The sequence below is a fragment of the Thermobia domestica genome, chromosome 11 (genome assembly GCF_964235325.1).
Source record: "Thermobia domestica chromosome 11, izTheDome1.hap1.1, whole genome shotgun sequence".
In the NCBI taxonomy this organism is placed as follows: domain Eukaryota; kingdom Metazoa; phylum Arthropoda; class Insecta; order Zygentoma; family Lepismatidae; genus Thermobia; species Thermobia domestica.
Genome location: NC_137464.1, coordinates 130693283 through 130715833, shown reverse-complemented (window position 1 = coordinate 130715833; position 22551 = coordinate 130693283). Strand labels below are relative to the sequence as shown.

General features: G+C 35.2%; 1 protein-coding gene across 4 annotated transcripts in view; it reads left to right on the top strand.

The window, feature by feature from the left end:
- LOC145664449 (DNA topoisomerase 2-binding protein 1-A-like) overlaps positions 1 to 22551 on the top strand; it is a 1008895-nt gene that overhangs the window by 975763 nt on the left and 10581 nt on the right. For all 4 annotated transcript variants that reach the window (XM_081731135.1, XM_081731136.1, XM_081731137.1 and 1 more), the window contains one exon: positions 14244 to 14479. In XM_081731135.1, coding sequence (XP_081587261.1) covers positions 14244 to 14479 — 236 coding nt within the window. The remainder of the gene's footprint in view (positions 1 to 14243; positions 14480 to 22551) is intronic.

Genomic DNA, 22551 nt, shown 5'->3' with positions numbered 1-22551 from the left:
TCACGAATCGACCAAATGAACGATTATTTTCATGATGAGCTAAATGTGACTATAGTCAAATCATGAAGTGGTGCTGCGTACAGTCCTCGAAGAGAAGATGGTGCTGTTACGTAAAAAGAGTACATTTCATGTCCCTCGCAACATGGTGTATCTAACACAAACGGAATGGAACAAATTCATCAGCGTATTTCAGTGTGTGAAACATGCAGTGGAAGTGTGCAACAAAACTAGTATATTCCTGAAAAAGTACTATTTTGAAAAATGTGTTATGCATATTGTACAACATGTATCTAGATATTGTGATGGTTGTCAACATCGTTCGTGGGTGCATAACTGTATTGATAAACAGTTTATTTGTGATCAAATGGACATTGAGTTTCCACCAATTGATATTGCATTAGACCTTAAAAGACTTCAATTGGAATTAAAATTATATGCAAAAGACAAACTAGTGCAAGAAGTTCAAAATACATTGTATCGACAATATCCAGAACCACTATCTGGTATGGATGTATGTGGAGTGTAATAAAATGATCCATTTCAATGAATTGTGTTTTTTCATTTCAAGTACAACCCCAGGTTCTGACGTGTACTATTGCACCACAATGTTGTCAAAGGTTTTTGCTCTAAACAGTTCCGGTTCTTTACTAATGGGTGCACAAACTTTTAAAAATGTCAAACCAAACTTTGAAACAAAAATTTAGAACAAAAATCTTTGAAACAAAATTTTGAAACGAAAAAACATTCAAACAAAAAATTCAAACAAAATTTTGAAACAAAAAAATTTCAAACAAAATTTTGAAACAAAAAATTTCAAACAAAAAAATTTGGAAACGAAAAATTTCAAAACAAAAAAAATTTTAAACAAAAAAATTTTAAACAAAAAATTTCAAACGAAAAAAATTTTCAAACAAAAATTTCAAACGAAAAAATCCCAAACAAAATTTTGAAAATTTTCAAACAAAAAATTTTTAAAACGAAAAATTTCAAACCAAAGTTTCAAACAAAAAAATTCAAAAACTTTTTAAATGTTAAAACAAAACTGAATGCAGAAAAAGATTTAACACTCATCAACCAATCAGATTGCACGAAAGATAGTGATCAACCAATCAGATTGCAGGAAAGATAGTGATCAGCCAATCAAATTGCATTAACAATAACTTTGCTAGTGTTGTAGCATGTATTGCCTTTCGTCTATGAGTCATAAGATTCAATAAGGTTAGCTATCAGATTTCAAATCAATCACCACCAATGATCTTAGACTATGAGCTGTGACTAAAGTTCAATGTATTGTTTCAAATTTCGCACCTTATGTTAAAATTCTGTTTATCACCATTCCCAAATTTAAAGAATACTTCTCTTGATATACCTAAGTCTTAGAGTTAATCATATCATTATATGTTCAATAAGGTCAATAATGTCCGTCAATTGTTTACCTGAGTAGAACCAACTGTTTTCTAGAAGTGTGTGTGTACTCAAACTTAAGAAGTACCACAACAAAGGAAATGAATTCCTGTACACTACCTCATCAAGGTCAATCACGTGGTACATCGTATTGCTTACGTTTATATTTGGCTGTAATAATCAATACCAATGACGCATTCTCAAATTATCCTACAAAGTTTAAATGTACCAATGTTCTGGACTCCTAATCCCATCATAGGTCAATAACTGATCACGTGATCACAATGATTTACCCAAAGAACAATTACCAATTATTGATATGACAATAAGAAATGTACCCCTCCCAAAATTTAAGATTGGTACACAAATACACCTGTGTCTTATGAAAAAAGTAATAAATCCTGTACTTATTCAATAATAAAGCCGGTCAATAACCTTTAAATTTTGAATATTTGGTCATAAGAGGAACACCAATGGGTCCTAGAAAACGTTTACCGAATTTTGTTATTTGATAATTCCCAAATTTAAAAGGGAACATAAACATATAAAGGTAATAAACCATATAACGTATTAAATAGGGGTCAATAACCTCCGAAATTTGATTTTTTGGTAGTTCTTTACCCATGAAAGGGAACGATGTGGACCATCCAAATTTATAGTGGTACATATTGAAGTCCTGTACTATGATACCAAATGCTTATATTAAAAAATTTCTAAAACCGAGTGGATGAGCCAAGATACCCCTCCCAAATTTTTCAAGGGGTGCGTCAATGTACCCATGTCTTATGATAGGAAATGAACCCATATACATGACCATATAAACATATAAGGTAATAGAACCTCATCAAAGGGGAGAAATTGGGCCAAAAACCAAACGCATGGTACAACATATTGCTTATGTTTATATTTTAGTAATTTTTACCCATGAAAGGGAACAAGATGGACCACCCAAATTTATCATGATACATGTTGAGGTCATGTACTATGATACCGAATCCCCTCCCTGGGTGCATCAATGTACCTATGTCTTATGATATGGAATGGACCCCTATACATTACTATATAAGGTAATAGGACCTCATCCAAGGGGATAAATTGAGCCAAAACCAAACACGTGGTTGTACTAAAATTTGGCAATTTCGTACCCATCAAAGGAAACGTGGTGAACCACCCAAATTTATAGTAATATATATTAGGGTTCTATACTATAATACCAAACATGTAAAAGGGGCAATTTCCAAAATTAAAGGGGTGGGCCAAAGTACCCCTCCCAAATTTTTAAAGGAGTACACAAATGTACCTATGTCTTATGATAGGGAATAGACCCCTATACATAACCATATAACCATATAAGGTAATAGAACCTCATCCAAGGGGATAACTTAGGTCAAACCAAACACGTGGTAGAACGTATTGCTTACGTTTATATTTTGGCAATTTGTACCCCTAGAAGGGAACGAGGTGGACCACCCAAATTTATCATAATACATGTTAGGGTCCAGTACTATAATACCAAATATATAAAATGAGCAATTTCTAAAATTTAAGGGGTGGGCCAAAGTACCCTCCCAAATTTTTAAAGGAGTGCACAAATGTACCTATGTCTTATGATAGGGAATAGACCCCTATACATAACCATATAAGGTAATAGAACCTCATCCAAGAGGATAAATTGGGCCAAAACCAAACACGTGGTTGTACTAAAATTTGGCAATTTCGTACCCATCAAAGGAAACGTGGTGAACCACCCAAATTTATAGTAATATATATTAGGGTTCTATACTATAATACCAAACATGTAAAAGGGGCAATTTCCAAAATTAAAGGGGTGGGCCAAAGTACCCCTCCCAAATTTTTAAAGGAGTACACAAATGTACCTATGTCTTATGATAGGGAATAGACCCCTATACATAACCATATAACCATATAAGGTAATAGAACCTCATCCAAGGGGATAACTTAGGTCAAACCAAACACGTGGTACAACGTATTGCTTACGTTTATATTTTGGCAATTTGTACCCCTAGAAGGGAACGAGGTGGACCACCCAAATTTATCATAATACATGTTAGGGTCCAGTACTATAATACCAAATATATAAAATGAGCAATTTCTAAAATTTAAGGGGTGGGCCAAAGTACCCTCCCAAATTTTTAAAGGAGTGCACAAATGTACCTATGTCTTATGATAGGGAATAGACCCCTATACATAACCATATAACCATATAAGGTAATAGAACCTCATCCAAGAGGATAAATTGGGCCAAAAGACCAAACACGTGGTACAACGTATTGCTTACGTTTATATTTTGACAATTTTGTACCCCTAGAAGGAAACGAGGTGGACCATCCAAATTTATCATAATACATGTTAGGATCCGGTACTGTAATACCAAATGTTTAAATTGGGCAATTTCCAAAATTTAAGGGGTGGGCCAAAGTACCCCTCCCAAATTTTTAAAGGAGTGCACAAATATACCCATATCTTATGAAAGGTAATGGACCCCTATACATAACCATATAACTATATAGGATAATAACACCTCATCAAAGGGGATAAAATCGACCAAAAACCAAACACGTGGTATAACGTATTGCTTACGTTTATATTTTGGCAATTTTGTACCCTAGAAGGGAATGAGGTGGACCGCCCAAATTTATCACGATACATATTAGGGTCCTGTGCTATAATACCCAATGTTTAAATTGGTCAATTTCCAAAATTTAAGGGGTGGGCCAAGGTACCCCTCCCAAATTTTTAAAGGAGTGCACAAATATACCCATATCTTATGAAAGGTAATGGACCCCTATACATGACCATATAACTATATAGGATAATAACACCTCATCCAAGGGGATAAATTAGGTCAAAAACCCCCGAAATTTGAATTTTTGGCAATTTTTTACCCCTAAAAGGGAATGAGGTGGACCACCCAAATTTATCATAATAAATATTAGGGTCCTGTACTATAATACCCAATGTTGAAATTGGGCAATTTCCAAAATTTAAGGGGTAGGCCAAGGTACACCTGCCAAATTTTTCAAGGGGTGCATTAATATACCTATGTCTTATGAAAGGGAATGGACCCCTGTATACGCCCATATAACTATATAAGGTAATAGGACCTCATCCAAGGAGATAAATTAGGCCGAAAACCAAACACGTGGTATAACGTATTGCTTACGTTTATATTTTTGGCAATTTTATACCCCTAAAAAGGGACGAGGTGGACCACCCAAATTTATCATGATACATATTAGGGTCCTGTACTATAATACCCAATGTTTAAATTGGGCAATTTCCAAAATTTAAGGGTGGGCCAAGGCACCCCTCCCAAATTTTTCAAAGGGTGCATTAATATACCCATGTCTTATGAAAGGTAATGGACCCCTGTATACGCCCATATAACCATATAGGGTAAAAACACCTCATCCAAGGGGATAAATTAGGTCAAAAACCTCCGAAAATTCAATTTTTGGCAATTTTTTACCCATGAAAGGGAACGACATAGACCCCCCAATACTGATAAAGGTACATACTGTGGTCCTAGGCTACCACACCCAATTTTTAGATTTGGCAATTTCCAAAATTTAAGGGGGGTGGTCCTATGTACCCCTGCCAAAATTTAGGGGGTGGGCCAAGGTACCCCTGCCAAAATTTAGAGGGGGTGGTCCTAGATACCCCTAGGTCATTGACCCCGGGCCAAGGTCATTGACCTTTGACCTATGACGTCACAAAAATTTTTGCTGACTCGGCTGGCCATACGGGGGGGCCTACTACTCGCACTTCTTACGGCATCCGACGTATATCTAACATACAACAATCCTGGCTTGTTGAACGCAAAGAGAAACAACATATCGGACCATGAGTCAATTCCATTTAGCTACAGCCCTCATTTCATTTTCTCGACACCATCTTTTTCGCGCTACCGCGTTAGGGCAACGATCAGAAGTTTCGAAATGTTTTGGTTATGAAACTATCGTCGGAGTTTGATTGTAGAAGCAGGTCGGCCGAATCGCTGATTTAGTTTCCGATAACTTATGCTTCATAGTTCTACTTTTTGACATTCCCTTTCAATATTCGTCGATTTTTCTTACCTAAAGTTGGTTTCAGTACATTGTTATTCGCTGATACTGTATTGTCATGGTTGTATGTATTCCGTTATAACACTAGGCACTATTGCTCTCGAGATAACTTCCATGCTGACAGCCATGGATACAATCCCATATCGTGCCATAAACGCGTCGTCTATACGTGACGGGGACAAATGGACTGCTTGGATGGCAAGTTGTGTAACTCCAAAAGTGAAATTTTCCAGTAGAGAACGTCGAACTTCAATGTGTGATGTGAATCACATCAAGAGAATGTTATTCACTATCACATTGGAAAATAAATTTCATAATTATGTTTTTGGTTACAACCATAAAAGAAATATGAATTTTTCATCAGATATTTGAACTTCAAAGTTCCCTCCTGCAAAATTTCAGTTTTGAGTTACACCACCTGGCATTCAAGTAGTCCAAATAGCCTCATCAGTCATTAATCAATCAATTGATTATCGCCTATTGCACATACATATCTGTATCACATTGCTTTGCGCAGTAGCGTAGCCAGGATGTGTGTTTGGGCGGGGGGGCAAGTACTGTTATAGGTACATATAGAAACATTACAAACAAAGAAATATATAAACATAAAAATATATAAAAAATTACAAACGTCAAAGTACCGAAGTACATTGTCGGACCTCTTTGGGGGGCCCGGCCCCTCTGCCCCCCCTTCCCTACGCCACTGGCTTTACGTATTACTCTCGCAAAGCAGTGTTAACACTAGAAAGTCGCAATGCAAGAATATGTTACGCTAATTCGCTTCTACAGTAAGGTATTTCTACCTCTCTTCCATAACCACATTTCTCGGAAAATTCTTTTGTACACTCATGTCCAAAAGTATTGTCGCATGTCAATAAATATGTTGTTGTAGAAATATAATTTGATAACGATTTCGCCCGGTATTTCGTATAATGTTAGTATGTATATAATCGGCAAAGACATGTATGTGGCAAATTTCACGTCAAAAGAGCAGTAAATAAGAACAATAAAACGAAAATAAAACTTTCTTGTTCATTTAGCAACATTTTGTTTCACTCACTCTAATTTTCGTATTTATAATTCTTTTCCTATGAAATTTACAACAAAAATACATTTCCCGATTACACACATAGTATCAGTATTGAAAGTATCCTGCAAAATCATTATCAAATTATATTCTTACAAGAAGACAGTTATAGATATGCGACAATTATTTTGGACATGAGTGTACATTACTTCACAACTTTTCCTGATTTCGAAACACCACCTTCTATTATATAAGAAAGAATCCTCGATCTCTTTTTGTTTTCTCTTGCAATATGTCCGCTAATTCCCACTTCAATGACTCAATTTTCATATTAAAATCCTTCACTTCTATCATCTTTCAGATCCATCTAATTCCTTTCCTACTTTCACAGATGTTTCCTATATAGTTCTCCATGCTTTGTTTTGTAATATGCAAACGGTGAATGTGTGATTTGGAAGTGTTAACGTCTATGCCTCAAAACATGCAGAATATATTTATTGACCATTTCTCATTTGTGATGCATTGGCATTTTATTTTATTTTATTTTATTTTATTTTTTCAAAATGAAACTATTGTGTTGTTGGAAAAGTCATGATACTTTTTCTTTCTCAACGTACTTTATTTATAAAAATAAAGATCAATCAATAATTTATTGTCCGTTTTGTTCGATAATCTTTTGTCATCTTTCAGTGAGGTTCATAATTTCTTCGTCACGAAATATCTCCACTTAATGACTGACAGTAATCAGTTTTGTGAGCGTAGTAACAGAATCCACGAAATACAAGGAAACTACGATCCATAATATCAAAAGCCTCCACTATGTAACTTAGTAAGGAGAAAATAGTTTGGTGCATATGTTTTTTGAAGCGCCTGCCATAAACAAACCCTGCATGTTGTTAGAAATAAGAGGAAAGAAGATCTATCGGACCATATTACACATTTCCAGCTATCAATAAGCCATTTTCCATGTTTTCAGCACCATTTTGTGTTGATTTTGTATTCGGGCCACATCAACTATCTGGAACATTACCAGGATCACTCTGAAGAAAGAACTCTATTCAGTTAGCCATGAAGGGAGTATATGAATGTCAAGTGAAAAAACCTTCCCAAATTGTCCATCCGATGTAATGTAACGTGTAAAATAAATGTAACAACAGACGAGGAAGTTTTGGGACCGTTATTTACACGCTTTATCTTACTTAAATACAATATTTGAACATTTCGGTATACGCGTACTAGAGCAATGTTAATTTGTTCCTTGATTGTTGGTTGGTTAGAAATTATGTGTAACCGGGATTACGTCATTTTCTGAGTGATATTCGATGCATTATGTAGAACGCTAATCCTGGACTAACGAATGCGACACGTGCATTCCAATATTTGTTTCTTTTCAATACTATTATGTGTTATTCAAGAAAATAGTTCACATTTTTTTAAAATTTTATTATTGGTTTTCTGATTGTTACATATTTAAAATATAAAATTATAATTCTTTTAAAAAATATAAATTTGCCCTAGCAATGATATACGGGTAATCGTGAGTCTCTCTCTTGTCAGAAAATTTACCTATGCTTGTAGAACCTGGATACATCAGTACTGCAATGCTACACTAGGAGTAACCATTATTTTACTGACGTATGACATTACTTTCGATTTGTGACTAGCATGTAATAGTATTTTTTTTTCAACTCTCCCACTTTCAAGTTACTACGTAGTCCAGTCAATAAAGGTTTTGTGTCGGGAATAATTACTAACAAGCTGAATTTTTCAGGAACGTTAGACCACAATATACGGAGTATTTTCTGAAAAGTCCCCACCCCTCCCCCTCTCGCTTTCCTGAACCCCCTTAACCCTTTTAGACTCTTTCATTTTTTGAGGAAAATATTAACTTCCAGTTAAGTAGCTACTATCTCAGTACTATTCGTCCGAGTATCATGGATTATACTTCAGTCTCTTCAGAATAAAACATGCTTTTAACTTGTATAATGCACATTTTTTCTTGAGGTACAAGAGAAGGGAAATTCGAGGTAAAATAGAGAACTTTCCCTCCGAAAAATCCCTTTTTTGAAATTTAGTGCTCTTTGGAGCAACCCTGGTTACAGGTACCTGAATGTAATCTATTTTGCAAAATACTGTGGTCTGTATGTAATGTGTGTTCCAAGTTTTGTTGCAATATCTAGAATAGTTACGACGGAAAAATATTTCTCAATCCTACTTGACAATACCGAATTTCATATATAATAATAATAATAATAATAATAATAATAAGTTTCCAAACACAGTACTACACATCCAAGTATCATGGTTTATACGTCATTCTTTTCAGAATGAAACAAGATTTTAAATACCATGCGCACATGTTTATAATGTACAAAACAAAAGTGTTTTGGAATAAATATGAAAATTTCCTCCAAAAATCCCTTTTCTAAAATTTGGGGCTCCTGAAGCGGTACCGGGTACAGATGCCTGAGTATAAGCTACCTTGAAAAATACTACTGTCCATGCATAATGTATGTGCCAAGTTTCGTTGCAATATCTAGAAGAATTACGAGGAGAAAAAATATTTCTTAATCCTGTTTGACAATACAAATGAGGTACTTTCAGAGAATCGAATCCAGTAACAACACTCTTATCTTTCTAATATATCACGAAAATATGACAAACGGAACGAAATATAAGTCTTAGCTTTAAATACATACATTATTAATAGTTTATGAACATAAGTTAATATTTTATTTATGACTGTTTTATACAAATTTATGGTTACTATATTTTATTAGTTTCTTTATTATTGTATTATTGCTAATTAATATGACCAATTTTTGTTCGGGGAATTGTTCCAAACTTAGATCAGGACCGTTCTATTATCCATCACCTACGGACCCGCCATGTCCTGGACTGTCAACAATCGGTAGCAGCTTAACAGTGCAAAATAATGTACTTTATACTGTAATAACATCACGGATCACCCACCCAAAACACATGGAATATAGAAAGTAGAACCAAATATTCTACTTTCTACAATATTACTACACATTTTGTACAATCGGTATTTACTTGTTGACTGATAAAATTCAATTCAGCTCCCAGTCCAATTTGGTTAAAACGTACACTGTTCACACTCGTCATCATCGAAGTCAATAACATCGTCATAGGCAGGAGAATTATCGCAGGAAAGTCCATTACCCTCCTCACGACTCGTTACCATAGACTTCGTCGCGCTCGGGCACATGAACACACTAACTGGACAATAGATGATTGGAAAAGGGTGTGTTGATCTGATAAATCACTGTTTGTGATACTCCTTTTGGACGGGAGTGTGCATGTGTGGCGCCAACAGTACGAAGCTATGGATCCCTCGTGCATGATGCATACTGTACGGGCGGCTGTATGGTTTGGGGATACTTCTGTTGGCATGGACTGGGACAGTTGGTGTGTATGAACCGCAACGGGACATCCGTTGTGTACCTGTAGGTGTTAGAGAATCATGTACACCCTATAAGGCAACACTTCTACCCACACGAAGACAGTATTTTCCAGGACAGCAATGCACGGTGCCACCAAGCCAAGACTGCACTTGCTTGGCGGCTTAAGGAACATTTCACGGAGCTGTAGCATATGAATTGGCTTCCTATCTCACCTTATCTTAATTTTAAAGAACTTTCGTGGGATGTTGCGGAACGAGCTTTTCGCACCATAACTCCTGCACCAATATCTGTGGGCTCATGTAGGCCGCCATCAGGAATATATGGTGTCAGATGGCCGTGGAAATATATCAGCAACTACCAGAGCCCATGCCACGCCGTGTTCAGGCCGTCCTCTGAGCAAAAGGTGAACCAACAAAGTAGGTGGTCGCAATTCAATGAACACTCAGTGTAGTTGCTACAGTTTCGAATAGTAGAAGGAACATAATAAATAACAAATCCTCAATCAATCAATTGTTTTCATTCTCTGCGTTGATCAACTGCAATACAGCCATAATGTATGTACTTGGGCATTTTTTTTTTTTTTTTTTTTCAATTTCTCACTATGGTAGTCATAAATCCACTCCATCCTGGCTGCGACTTTAATCCAACAAGCCATATGATGTTGAGGGGAAAGAAATATTGTCAAGACTGGGCCGTAAGAGATCATGTTGAAGTCACTTAAGTCTTCAATGACCATTGAAGAAATTCCTGCATTTCTCGTTTTCATTGAATATGAGTACTTTTGGATAGTTGCGGTGTTAAGAAAAGATTAAATTGGAATTCTCTTAACTCTCATCTGAGTTTCGAAACAGGTACCTGGCGTGACAATGAATCGCTCCTATAGTACAAAAAGTGCCTTTGCTATCAAACCTTCACACATTTACATCAACATTACCAAAAACATGTTGGAGAAATCCATCTGAATGAATAGCCAGCGTTAATGATCGATGTTGGGTAGATTGGTGCTTCACGGTAAGATACTCACACTCCCATTGATGAAATATGGTTATGAAGTGTTTTGAACCGTATAATCGATGTAGATTTAGAGCAAAACTTGTCTATATGAGTGACAGAAATGAACTAGGTCTTTCAGCAAATACGAGAGCGTGATTTATAACAACTCATTTACTTTCAGGTTTCTGGAATTCACTTGAAATTGTTATTTTGTAACATGTGATGTAAAAACCTCAAGACTTTCTGAAATAAGATTTTTTTTCCCTGAATTAATCGTATTCCTAAAATTTGCACTTTCTTAATACTCTTTCTCCGTAACTTTTCGTGCACATTGCCTTTTCTTTGTTTACTAGTTTCACGAATAAAATGTACACCATTTTTACAACTACAGTATCTACGTTAAGTTCATTTCCACAAATAACACAAATGAAATCAAAATTATTATTTTTTATATTATTAATGTTGCTCAGGTAGCCTGGAACAATATGAAATGACTACACTCGTGTCAATGTAATACATTATACTGAGTTAAGTTTCATTAATCAAAATGATATGAAAATTGAAGTTTAAAATTAGGAACATTACTTGCTACTTTCTGTTATTAATTACGGTAAGTGATATTGACAAAAAGTATCACAATAGTAATTTTGACAGCTCGAAAATGATTAAATATTGTATAATCACAAAACGTTATAAAGAGTCATGTATTTTAAATTGAAGTTTAGTGTTTAAAATGAAACATATTTGGGATTTTTCCAGGCATATTATATATATTATACTATTTTTAAAAAAATGACTGTAAATAATCGTGTAGTGATTAAACCTTTCAATGCTTGCCTTGCACTTGAAAACTGGTATTTTGCAATTAAACCTAATGTAAATTTGTCTGTAGATGTTTTAACATAACATAAAAATCTAAATCGATTATGACCATGTAAATAAAATGTTACGTTCTAGTTAAAGATAAAAAATCAGAATACTAAAGGCATAGTAATATATGCCTACATTTCAAATTATAAACAAAAAACCTTACAGAGAAAAGAACCTACTAGATACTCATTAAGTACTTCTCACTTTTACTACACAAAATCACTTAGCACATACAAACTTCATAAATCTCCCATTCAAACTGACGCATGAAGGTAGTGTCAAAGATGGAGTACGGCGTGCGCCTAGCGGCACGGCAGGATGATTTTCCCGCACCTGCAGTCATTTGGTAAGAACTCTCTGGACATCGTTCCATTCCTATAAACCTATTAATACGTATGTCATTTTAAAGCTAATAAAACAAGCTAAAAGTTTTATTTGAAACATTTTGTTGCAGTGTTATCAGGTTTTTAGTAATAATAACAGAAATGTTGAACATTATATTGAAAAATCTACTTTTTCAGCAATTTATTTAATTAGCGCCATATATACTTACTTTAGCTAAAAACACATAAGGACATAATTTAAAGAACGTAATTTGAGAAAGCTAACTTCAAAAAATCACGTTGATACGAGCTGGCGTAATCGAGTTATTGACATTTCAATGTAGCTATGCAAATTTGCATGTTTAGGACCGTGGGGGGGGGGGAGTAAGAGGAGGAGGGTTGGGGACTTTTGAGGAAATACTCCTTTTATGATGATGTAACAACTGGCAAAGTTTCAGCTTGTTACTAGTTAGTCCCGACAAAAGCCTATTTTTTGCCTTTATTGACTGGACTAGTATGTTAGAATTGTGCAACACGCATAGTGTATAAAGGAAACCACTACAATCTTTCGTCTGTTGAATCTATTCACATGCCCCACACAAAGTCTTTTTGATTAGTATCACATCCTTCAATACAGGTTAATTTGAACCTAACTTTTCCTCACAACACTAAGAAAGTTGTGACTCCTTGACACTAGACGAACTCAGAGCACTTTCAGCGTTGCTTGTGATATCAGAGGTGCAACAGCGTTGCTTTGACGCGATTGACTTGCAATCACTTTGTGTGTGTGTGTGTGTGTGAGAGAGAGAGAGAGAGAGAAAAGAATGAAGTTATTAAATAATTGTGTTTACCAAAATTCCTGTATGTATTTGTTCGGTCTGTCCGCTTCTTAGTCCATCCGTTCGTCCAGGAAAAAAAGAAAATCAAGAACTGATATTCACCATCAATTTTGGGCAGGATGTGAAATATCAAAAATTAGAGTCGAGTTCGTTGATTGAGACACATTTAAACCGTAAGTGATAAGAATCAACCATTTCCGATTTTAACATTGATCTCTGTAGAGCAGCAAGGGTAGTAGATAAGGTTCTTTAATCAATTAAGCGTCTCAAGAATACAGTTTATCACTATCCTTAACTTTTTGCTGAAACCGAAAGTGACAGTAACCACCTCAACTTTGTTTCAATATTGCTATACATAAAGCAAAAATGATAAGAGATAGTAAGAAGCATTTCTTGGAATTGATTTAACGTTCTAAGAATAGATATCATCTTCTCTCATAACATTCTGTTCAACCTGAAAAGAAAGAAAGAACACGAATTGATATTTTGCTTCTCACATCAGAGTTTGTTACCTCTTAATTAACATGTTTATCACAAAAGAAAGAAAAAGACAAAACGTAATGTGTAACACCATCTAAAAATAATAGCTAGATAATTTTGATAGCTAGAGAAAAACTATAAATCCTCAAATATGGTTTTTGAGAAAGGACGATTTTCAATTTGATTGAAGGAATTTGATTTGTTAATAGTTGTCATGAAGTCACTTAATGTTACGCCATGTTAAAAAAAACTTATTGCCATGACTTCCATTAATATTTAAAATGTTCAACTTCCAATACTTCTGTTTACCAGTGACAGTTTTACGTTGAAAGTCACAATGGTGTTGGAGTTTTTTTTTTGGGGGGGGGGCTATTTTTTATTTTTTTATTTATTTATTTTTTTTTTTTCATTCACCATGAGTAGCTTCCTAGTTTTGTCTCCTTTTCTAGTAAGTGGTATTTTTGTGATATTTGGTGTGACGATGTGTTCTGATACTTCCTAATTACAAAGAGTATATCAGTATGAGCTTATATATTTATTTGCATACATTTTTCTTTATATAGTTACGATATTTTCTTGAAATGTTAAAACTATTAAAATTGATCATGAAGTGAATTGAAGTGAAAGCAAATAATCATAAATAATACTTTGAATTGTTTATTCCTGAAACGAAAGGCCTAGTATTGCGTAACTTAATTAGGAATTTAGTATGATTTGGTAATTATTTCGATATTTATGTTTGCTGTTGTACCTCATGCTTTATACAATAATACGTGTGTGTATTTTCAACACAGGAGGAAGAATATGAATTTGGAAATGATCGTCTTCTTCAATCAATAAATTTAGAACCATCATGCGTGGAATATTGTTTAGCAAAAGCTGCCCTTCGATGGCGTATAAAAATCAATGTAGACAGGAAGGTTACAGGAGCATTTCAGGATATGTGTGTGATAATTCACAGTAGTAAAGAAAGAGTTGCTGTTTTTAAGAGGTTAATACTCTTCGGTCGAGGCCGTATTAGTAATGCGAGGTAAGTGTCTAGTTTGTATTTTCCGGAAACCAGAAGAGATTTATATATATATATATATATATATATATATATATATATATATATATATATAAAATCCAGAGTTGCTGACGAAGGAAATTGTGAAAACTTGAAATATTCTTTAAAAAATAACTAATGCTTCTATATTCTCACATTTGCTTTTGTAAAACTCTTCCTTTACTCAGTCTGTTTCCCTTCGTCCCTCGTTGGTTAATTTCCTTCTCTATCAACCTATTTCACGCCCTCATTTTCGGCAATACCTGTTCTATACCTTTGTTTCTTAGCCGTTCTGTGTTCGCGGTAACTACTACTACTTCTGCAGCCTGCTATATACAGAGTTTAAGATTCTTCCACCGCTTGTCGCTACCTGTACCTGTTATTTCCCCGTTGGTATACTTCTCTTCAAATTTTTTCAACGAAAATATTTCTTACTTTTTCGTTTTTCAGTTTTTGAGTATTCAACTTCTTGTTGCCTAGTTTTCTTCTGGCTACATTTTTCAGTTGAATATCCGCTTCGGCCAGCACAAGGTTATGATTAAAGAAAATCTCGTCCCGGGAAGAATCTTGGCGTTCTTCAAACTATTTCGATACCTATCCTAAATCATAATATAGTCTATTTGATCATCTTCGGCTATCTATTGAGGATTTCCATGTATATCTTCTTCTCTTGTGCTAATTGAACCAAGTGTTCCCAAATACTAGTGGATTCTATCTACAGAAATTGACCAGCCTTTCTCCCCTTCCATTTCTTTCGCCGTAAGGGAATGTCTACCAATCATCAGAGGCTTCAGAATCTCGATAAGGTAACATGTATAATTTAATTCATAAATATCTCACAAAATACTGCACCTAGAAACTTGCAATTTTCTATACGAATGCCGAAGAACAATACAAAGTAGATGGTTATCTCAATTTTAAACTTAATGACTTAGATTAGTTGTAATATTTATTTCCGTAATGAGGTAATCACTACTACAGGTAAAGGATCAAAAGACCACTTTCATGCCTCATAAATTACTGCGGGTGACATTCTTTGAAGAACACATGCTGGGGAGGAATGCATTGTGGCAATTTGAGAAACGAAACTCGTGTCTACCACCTCAATTTTCATAATCATTTACGCCTTGAGCAGCCTTCCTTCCCATCCCTACCGCCACTTCTTTACTGAGTTCGTACAACTTTACGACGGCAACTATCTGAATTTGCTTTTTCGGCGGAACCTGTAGACTCACGTTCTACAAAATAGTTCATAGAAAAAAGATAATGATCTTTGAAACTTCAGTATCGAACATACAGTATGCTTCCGATTGCTTTTCTACATCTTTTGTTGCTTGAAGCGGACGGATTCTCATTCGAACAACTTTCACCTCTGCCACTGACAACTATACAGCCAAAGAAAGTCTAAATGTTTCTTATTTGTTTTGTTGTCTGGATGGATAGGTTTCTTTTCGTTTTATATTATTCATCACAGAAAACACAGTATCATGTTTCTGTGGTTAGAACGAATTAATTGTTTGCAGGGATGGCAAAAAACAAGTTTTCCTTGTTTGTTTTTTGAATAACTAGTTTGGTTTACCAAAACTCATTTATATATTTACCATACCCGTGTATGCGTGTGTGTCCGTGTAGAAAAAAAAAACAACCTAAAGAACCACTTCCTGGATTATCACCAAATTTGGTCAAAATATAGAGTAAAGAGTTAGGAATTGAGTTTGTTATTAAAACCACCTACTCAAAGCGGAAGTGGTTTAAATAAACAATTTTCGGTTTGATCATTAATCACCGTGGATCGAAAACGGTAATATTTAGTGAGATCCGGTTTTCTGCTTCGTAAGAACATATTTAATCTCTATTATTAACTCTCTGCGAAAACCGAAAATGGTTCAAATCAACTATAATTTCTGGTTTCAATAAATATTGATCTACATATAGCAAAAACGGAAAAAAAAAAAAGTAGATGGAAGCGGTTTCCTCCAATCGAGTAACTTTCAAGCGTCTCAAGTCTATCTTTCATCTCCTCTTTTGATCCTCAACTGAAACCTGAAGTCGTAGAAATTAACCACTTCTGGTTTCAATAGTGATCTCCGTAGAACAGGAATGGTAAAAGCGAGAAGCGGATTTTTGCTTTCTATTCAGCGTTCTAAAAATAACTATTATCTTCTGTCTTAAGCCTCTATTCAAACGAAAAGAGGTGATAGTCAACCACTTCCGGATTTAACAAGGGCTATAGAATAAAAACTGGAATAGATAACAAAAGTGGTTTTCTGCAATCACTTAGGCGTCCCAAGAATATATTTCGTCTTTACTCTAATCTCTCTACTAAAACCGGAAGTGGTAGAAATCTACTACCATTTTCCAGTTTCAATATTAATTGTGAAAATGTACTACAGAAACCCAAACCCTTTGCGTGGTGTACACGTAGCACTGCTACTTGTTTTTGAACCATTTTCTTTAATTTGTGGATAATCGTGGCCTCTTATTTTTAAATGATAAAATAAGTCAAACTCGAGGTCATACGTAAACTAGTTTTACAAATGATTTACCAATAGCGCACAAATTATTTATTAGTCTGCCCATTCAGCACTGTTCAGGATTGACTAAACCAAATCGAGTAGCGCCTCTGAACAAGGGATTGTGAGTTAGGTAAACTAATATATAAGATTATTTGCATGAAGTTAAACCTACTTTAGATTTGTAATAAGGGATAAGAAATCGTAAATATCTGAGAGGTTATTTGGTTCACATAGTTCAGTTAAAGGAGCAGTTCAAGTTAAAAACAAGTTTGATGCAATAGAAAGAGTAACAAAAAATAAGAGACCCGTATTTTTAAAAATCTTTATAGGCCGTCTCGTTCAGCTTCTATAGGCATTTGTTTTTGATGAATCGTAAATGCTGACGTCACCGGTGAGCTACACAAGGAAGTCAATGTGACCCACCAACTACTCCTTTCTACGCACCTGATAAACCTTTAATAGTGCAGTGGATTTAATAGGTTGTGTTTTGGGTTCGTTAGCAGTTTTGCTTTGTGTTGAGTTCTTGAGGGACGTTTTTGTTAGTTGTTTTTGCTACAGCATTAGTATAAAAAATATAGAGAGAACAGTGTTGTGCGAAGCAGTGTTTCTTGCAGACATGCTTTTGGTGGTGGCACTATATCCCGGAACTCGTAAGATTGCGCCCCGGAAGATACGAAAATAATACGTCTATAATATAATAAATATAATAGTACTGTGTGAAAGTAATGTGCCCCTCTGAATATTAAGTGTGCCCCCCGGAACATTTTTTCTGAAAGAAACACTGGTGCGAAGTAGAAAACACGTGTTAGTATAGCGCATGCTGTGTCTGTGAAGTGAAGTAGAAATACCTAAAACGTGCTGTGTTTTCGGTTGTAATTCTCGTGCGATTAAAGCTGAGGACATAAAGTATCTTTTTTTATGTTTCCAAGTCGTGAGAAATCATCAAATCGATATAAATTATGGCTCAAGAAAATCAATAGGAAAAAATTTGTGCCAAATAAAAACACTCGTGTTTGTTCCAAACATCTTGAAGAGTCCGACTTCGAGTAGCCATGTGTACTGGAAGAAAAGCTAATGCCAGGAGAATTATTTACACGCAAACCGAGAAAGAATGCTATTCTAATGCCCGGTTGCACCAACCGAAGATTAAGATCGGATAAGATAATCCATTGATTATTTTTATCTTTGGATAAGAATCTTACATCGTTGCACCAACAGTTTGTGAGAAAGGATTAACTTATCCACGAGTAATCGGAAGCTGTATAAAACTATGACGTTTATGGCATGACGTCATGCGATATCATGCATTTGATTGGCTAAAACAGTGCAGTAACAACTGAAAACTGATTCGCGTAGCATGTGGTAACTTTTGTACTAGATATGGGAAAAAAGCGGGTAAAGTTTACTGCTCGGGAAGGCAAATATGTTTTAATGCTTTTGGACAAACATATCCTTTAACAAATAATAATAATAATAAAGTCATATCAAATACTAAAAAGAAGCTGTTTCTGATATTCCAAAATATATCGCTTTTTTTTGGATAAGCGGAATGACGTGGAAGATCAACCGGCGAAAGCTCATGTAGTTCGGATCTTACATTAAGCTGTAGGACCGCATCTTATATAGCTTCGCTGCTGAAAGGGATGCTAAACTCCAAACCAAATCCAATATAGATATCTAAGGTCCAAATATTAAATTGAAAAAAAATAGAAGAATAGCTTTTTTCTAGCAGATCAAACTCCTTTATCCGGCTGTTAAGAGACATTTTCAAGTAAGGGTGGTTAGTCCATTTTTCTTAAATAATTTTTGACTACAAACTACGCTAAGCTTCACACAAATACCGTCTTGTTTAAAATCCAACGTTCGGTATTTGCACTGAAGTATAGGATAGGATAGGATAGGGAGAAGTAGAGAATATTAGGATAGAATACGGTAGCGTAGGGTAAGTTAGATTACGTTAGCTCAATGCTTTGCCAATTTTTTCAAATGTAGGGTAGTGTAGAGTAGGTTAGGTTACGTTAGCTCAATGTTTAACCACTATTTTAAAATTTAGGGCAGAAAAATGAAATGAAATCTTTAACGTCCCACGTTTATGCCACTTAGGCTAAGGAAGACAAGTGAATGATAGAAAAATTGGTGGAATGAGAATTGGAAGAAATAGGAGTACCCTGAGAAAACCTACGGACACGATCTTGTCCAAAACAAATTTACTTAGTCTGCAATCGAACAAGGGACCCCACGCACCAGAGGTAAGCGCTCGAAATGTAGAGTAGAGTAAGTTATGTTACATTACGTTAGGTTACCTTACAATCAATGTTTAGGCCATTATTTTGAAGTGTAGAGAAGAGTAGGAAAGGTTAGGTTAGGTTAACTCATCATATTGCCGTGTCTCACCATCACACTGTATTTAACAGTTATATGAGTATGAGTGGGGGAATAATAGGGACATCAACAATGAGGTTATGTGTCCCCGTCTCGCCTCCCACGACTCTGTTCGAACCACCTTTTTAAAATCCAAATTTTGATATAGATTTACATCTACATCGCCTCGCCAGTTCCGCTAAAAAAAAAAAAAAAAGGTTTAAGTTTACATTTGCGTCGCCAGTTGGTTATACTTCATTCCAGAAAGTAGCACTGGTGTACGTAAATATCGTCATCTTTATAAAGTAAAGTTTATTTTAGTAATTGACTGTCGGGTTTGCATAATGTTACCAATTCGCGATGCGGTGCTGATTTACGTATGGATCCAGCACTAATTTCTTGCATATATTTACTTCTTTTTCAGTAAATCGACTTTTTGTATCTTAAATAATCATTCTTGGGTGAGGCATTCCCTTGTACAAATTCATTTTAGGGGAACTTCAGTGTATGTATACGATAAGAACTATTGCGCAAAAGACATTAACCAACTCTTGCTAGATGGTCACTAAAAGCATGAATGCTATTTAAGCAAGTTACGGTAGGAGCGCAGAGGAGTGACCCGATCGGTAACGAGGGTGTGCGTTAGCGAAGGTGGGTATAGATATAAACGAGGATAGTGCAAACACTATATATGGCATCAAATTACCTTACATGTTGAATAATGTATTTGTTCGTTAGTAAAAACGTTATAGGTAATATCCCGATTTTTTATTGCTTGTATATTTGTGTTCCAAATTAAGGGTTAAGTGCTGTATCGCCGGACCAGTTTTAGGAAATTTACCGGGTAAATTGGTTAATTTATTTTGATTTCTGATGAAGAATTATTGAAAGTCATGCGATGGGAAAAGTTGAAGTTAAGGAAGTGTTTGTTGTTGGTTGTTTTCGATGTAACCGGCATTACATATGTAGGCGGAAGGGACTATTTGGCGGATAGGTACACTTGCTATGATTTATGGCGCGTATGTGTCAAAGTTCAGACACTCATATTTGAGTTTTATCGAATTATATCTTAACTAAATGTAAGTTAACCAACCTAACCTGCTAGGTGGCCACTACGACAATGTGTTTCTGCAAACAGTGCAGATAGTTATTAGTATGAACCCATGACAAGTGCTATTGAAACTCGTATCATTACCAAAATTCACATGTTTTCACTCCCTCACTTGCGCGCGTACACGCCGCTCCGCGCCCGCTCCTTTCGGATACACTTCTTCGCTATCGTGTGAGTCCACTAGCTTCGCCCTGCCCCGACTGGGTTGGTAGCATTTCTGCTTTATAGTGGCCACCTAGTACAAGTTGTTTTGTTTTTTGCACTGTAGTTTTTATGCCATACCTATATCCGGACTCCATATTTATACGAATATATTGATTTTTTATTCCAAGCTGTAAAAGTTTATACGTATCTGTTTTTCGAGATAATTGACTTGTAACTCAACCTAACCTAACCTAAGGCTTAAGTTTAGAGTTGCTCCTCCAGTTTCATACCTACAAAAAAGCAGTAAAAACATCAAAACGTGCAATTTTACTATCCGGATCCACAGTATAAGCAGTAGTAGTAGTGAGAGTAGGAGTAGGAACGGGTTAGAAGGGTTCTGCTCTTGACATAAAATGGGCACGCTGCTGAATCATCGAACCTTCCGCGTCTTGCAAATAGTATCCACTTCCACATATCTTTTCTCGTATTAAACATAACTTTACTGCCAAAGTTACATACCTAAACAACGCATAAAAACTTCAAATCATCATTTCTTACTGCATTTCTCCTGTAAATTTTCCTAATTTTTATATAAAAAAATGGAGGGGTAAGTCTAAACTTAACACTAACCTAATATAATGTAATCTAATCTAATCTAATGAAATGTATTTTTTTTTTTTTTTTTTGCTTCGATTTTCGTGTAGTCCGGCGATACAGCACAAATGCTCAAATTAACATAACACATTACTAACGTAAATTTCACAATTATGTGAACCTCTTAAGCTCAGACATTTGTCGTTGCGCAGTATGAATTAGCACATTGTCTTCAGATACTTTACTTCATATACTGTGATTAATAGCTACCTTATAGGAAAGTCCACGGGGAAGGTTCTAGATTACTGGTCCCCCATGTAGGTTAGTAGCTCGGTTGATTTCTTTCTGTACTAAAGTATATACATTTAATTTACACAGTACAGCCGAGCGAGCGTTAGCGAGTGAAGGCGGGTTAGAGCCCCGCACGGCACGTTGATTTCTGTCTTTATTACTGATCAATGGGAAGGGGGACCAGTAATCTAGAATCTTGCCAAGTCCGCGAATAACAGGTTCGACTTTCACTAATATATTTTTACGTAGCTATGTATTTGGGATGTCTTCAGGTAAGAAGAAAACATATTTCGATTAGTAACACATTAGTCTGTTAAAATATTATTACAAATTTGTTCTGTAAATTTTACAAATCTATGGATCCGTGCAGTAAAGGTGCACCGGAAATTATAATGAAAATTTGCTTATATTTTTTAAAAATATATATACACATCAAGTATAGGGGCACGATTATTGGTAGAAGCACGATGGCAGCAATCAATAGTTTTTATTGTAAAATTTGCAGAACATGCTAGCAGATTTAATGTAAGGATGAGAGCAATTCTAGTGTATGACATACAAAGTTAATGTTCCAATTTTCTGCTTCGGTTTATTACTTTTCTTTTCACACTTATTTCTGCAGTATTTAATATACAAGGGCATATTCAGCCCAAATAAACCAAAATTGTAAAGATTTAAAATGCCAATAGACCTGTTAAATGAACGAATGTTGCAGTGTATACCATAAAATATAATTGACCCCAAGAGAGCGTCTTGCAGCAAGGTCGAATCTTATAAATATAATTACCTTAAATGTTAGGTAAATTTAACCTACATTGTCCAACTCTACTAGGTAGCCACTAAAAACTACACTTCTTCAATTCACAAACTATAATAAATAAGTCAATGAATATAAAGAATTAGTGCAAGTATGCTACTTTAATCGGTCCATTGTAGTAATGACAGATATTTATTGATACAAATATCACTTTCTTGCTTTAGGAACAATTGAAATAAGCACAGTAACACCATTTATAGCCACATAACCACATAAATAGCCA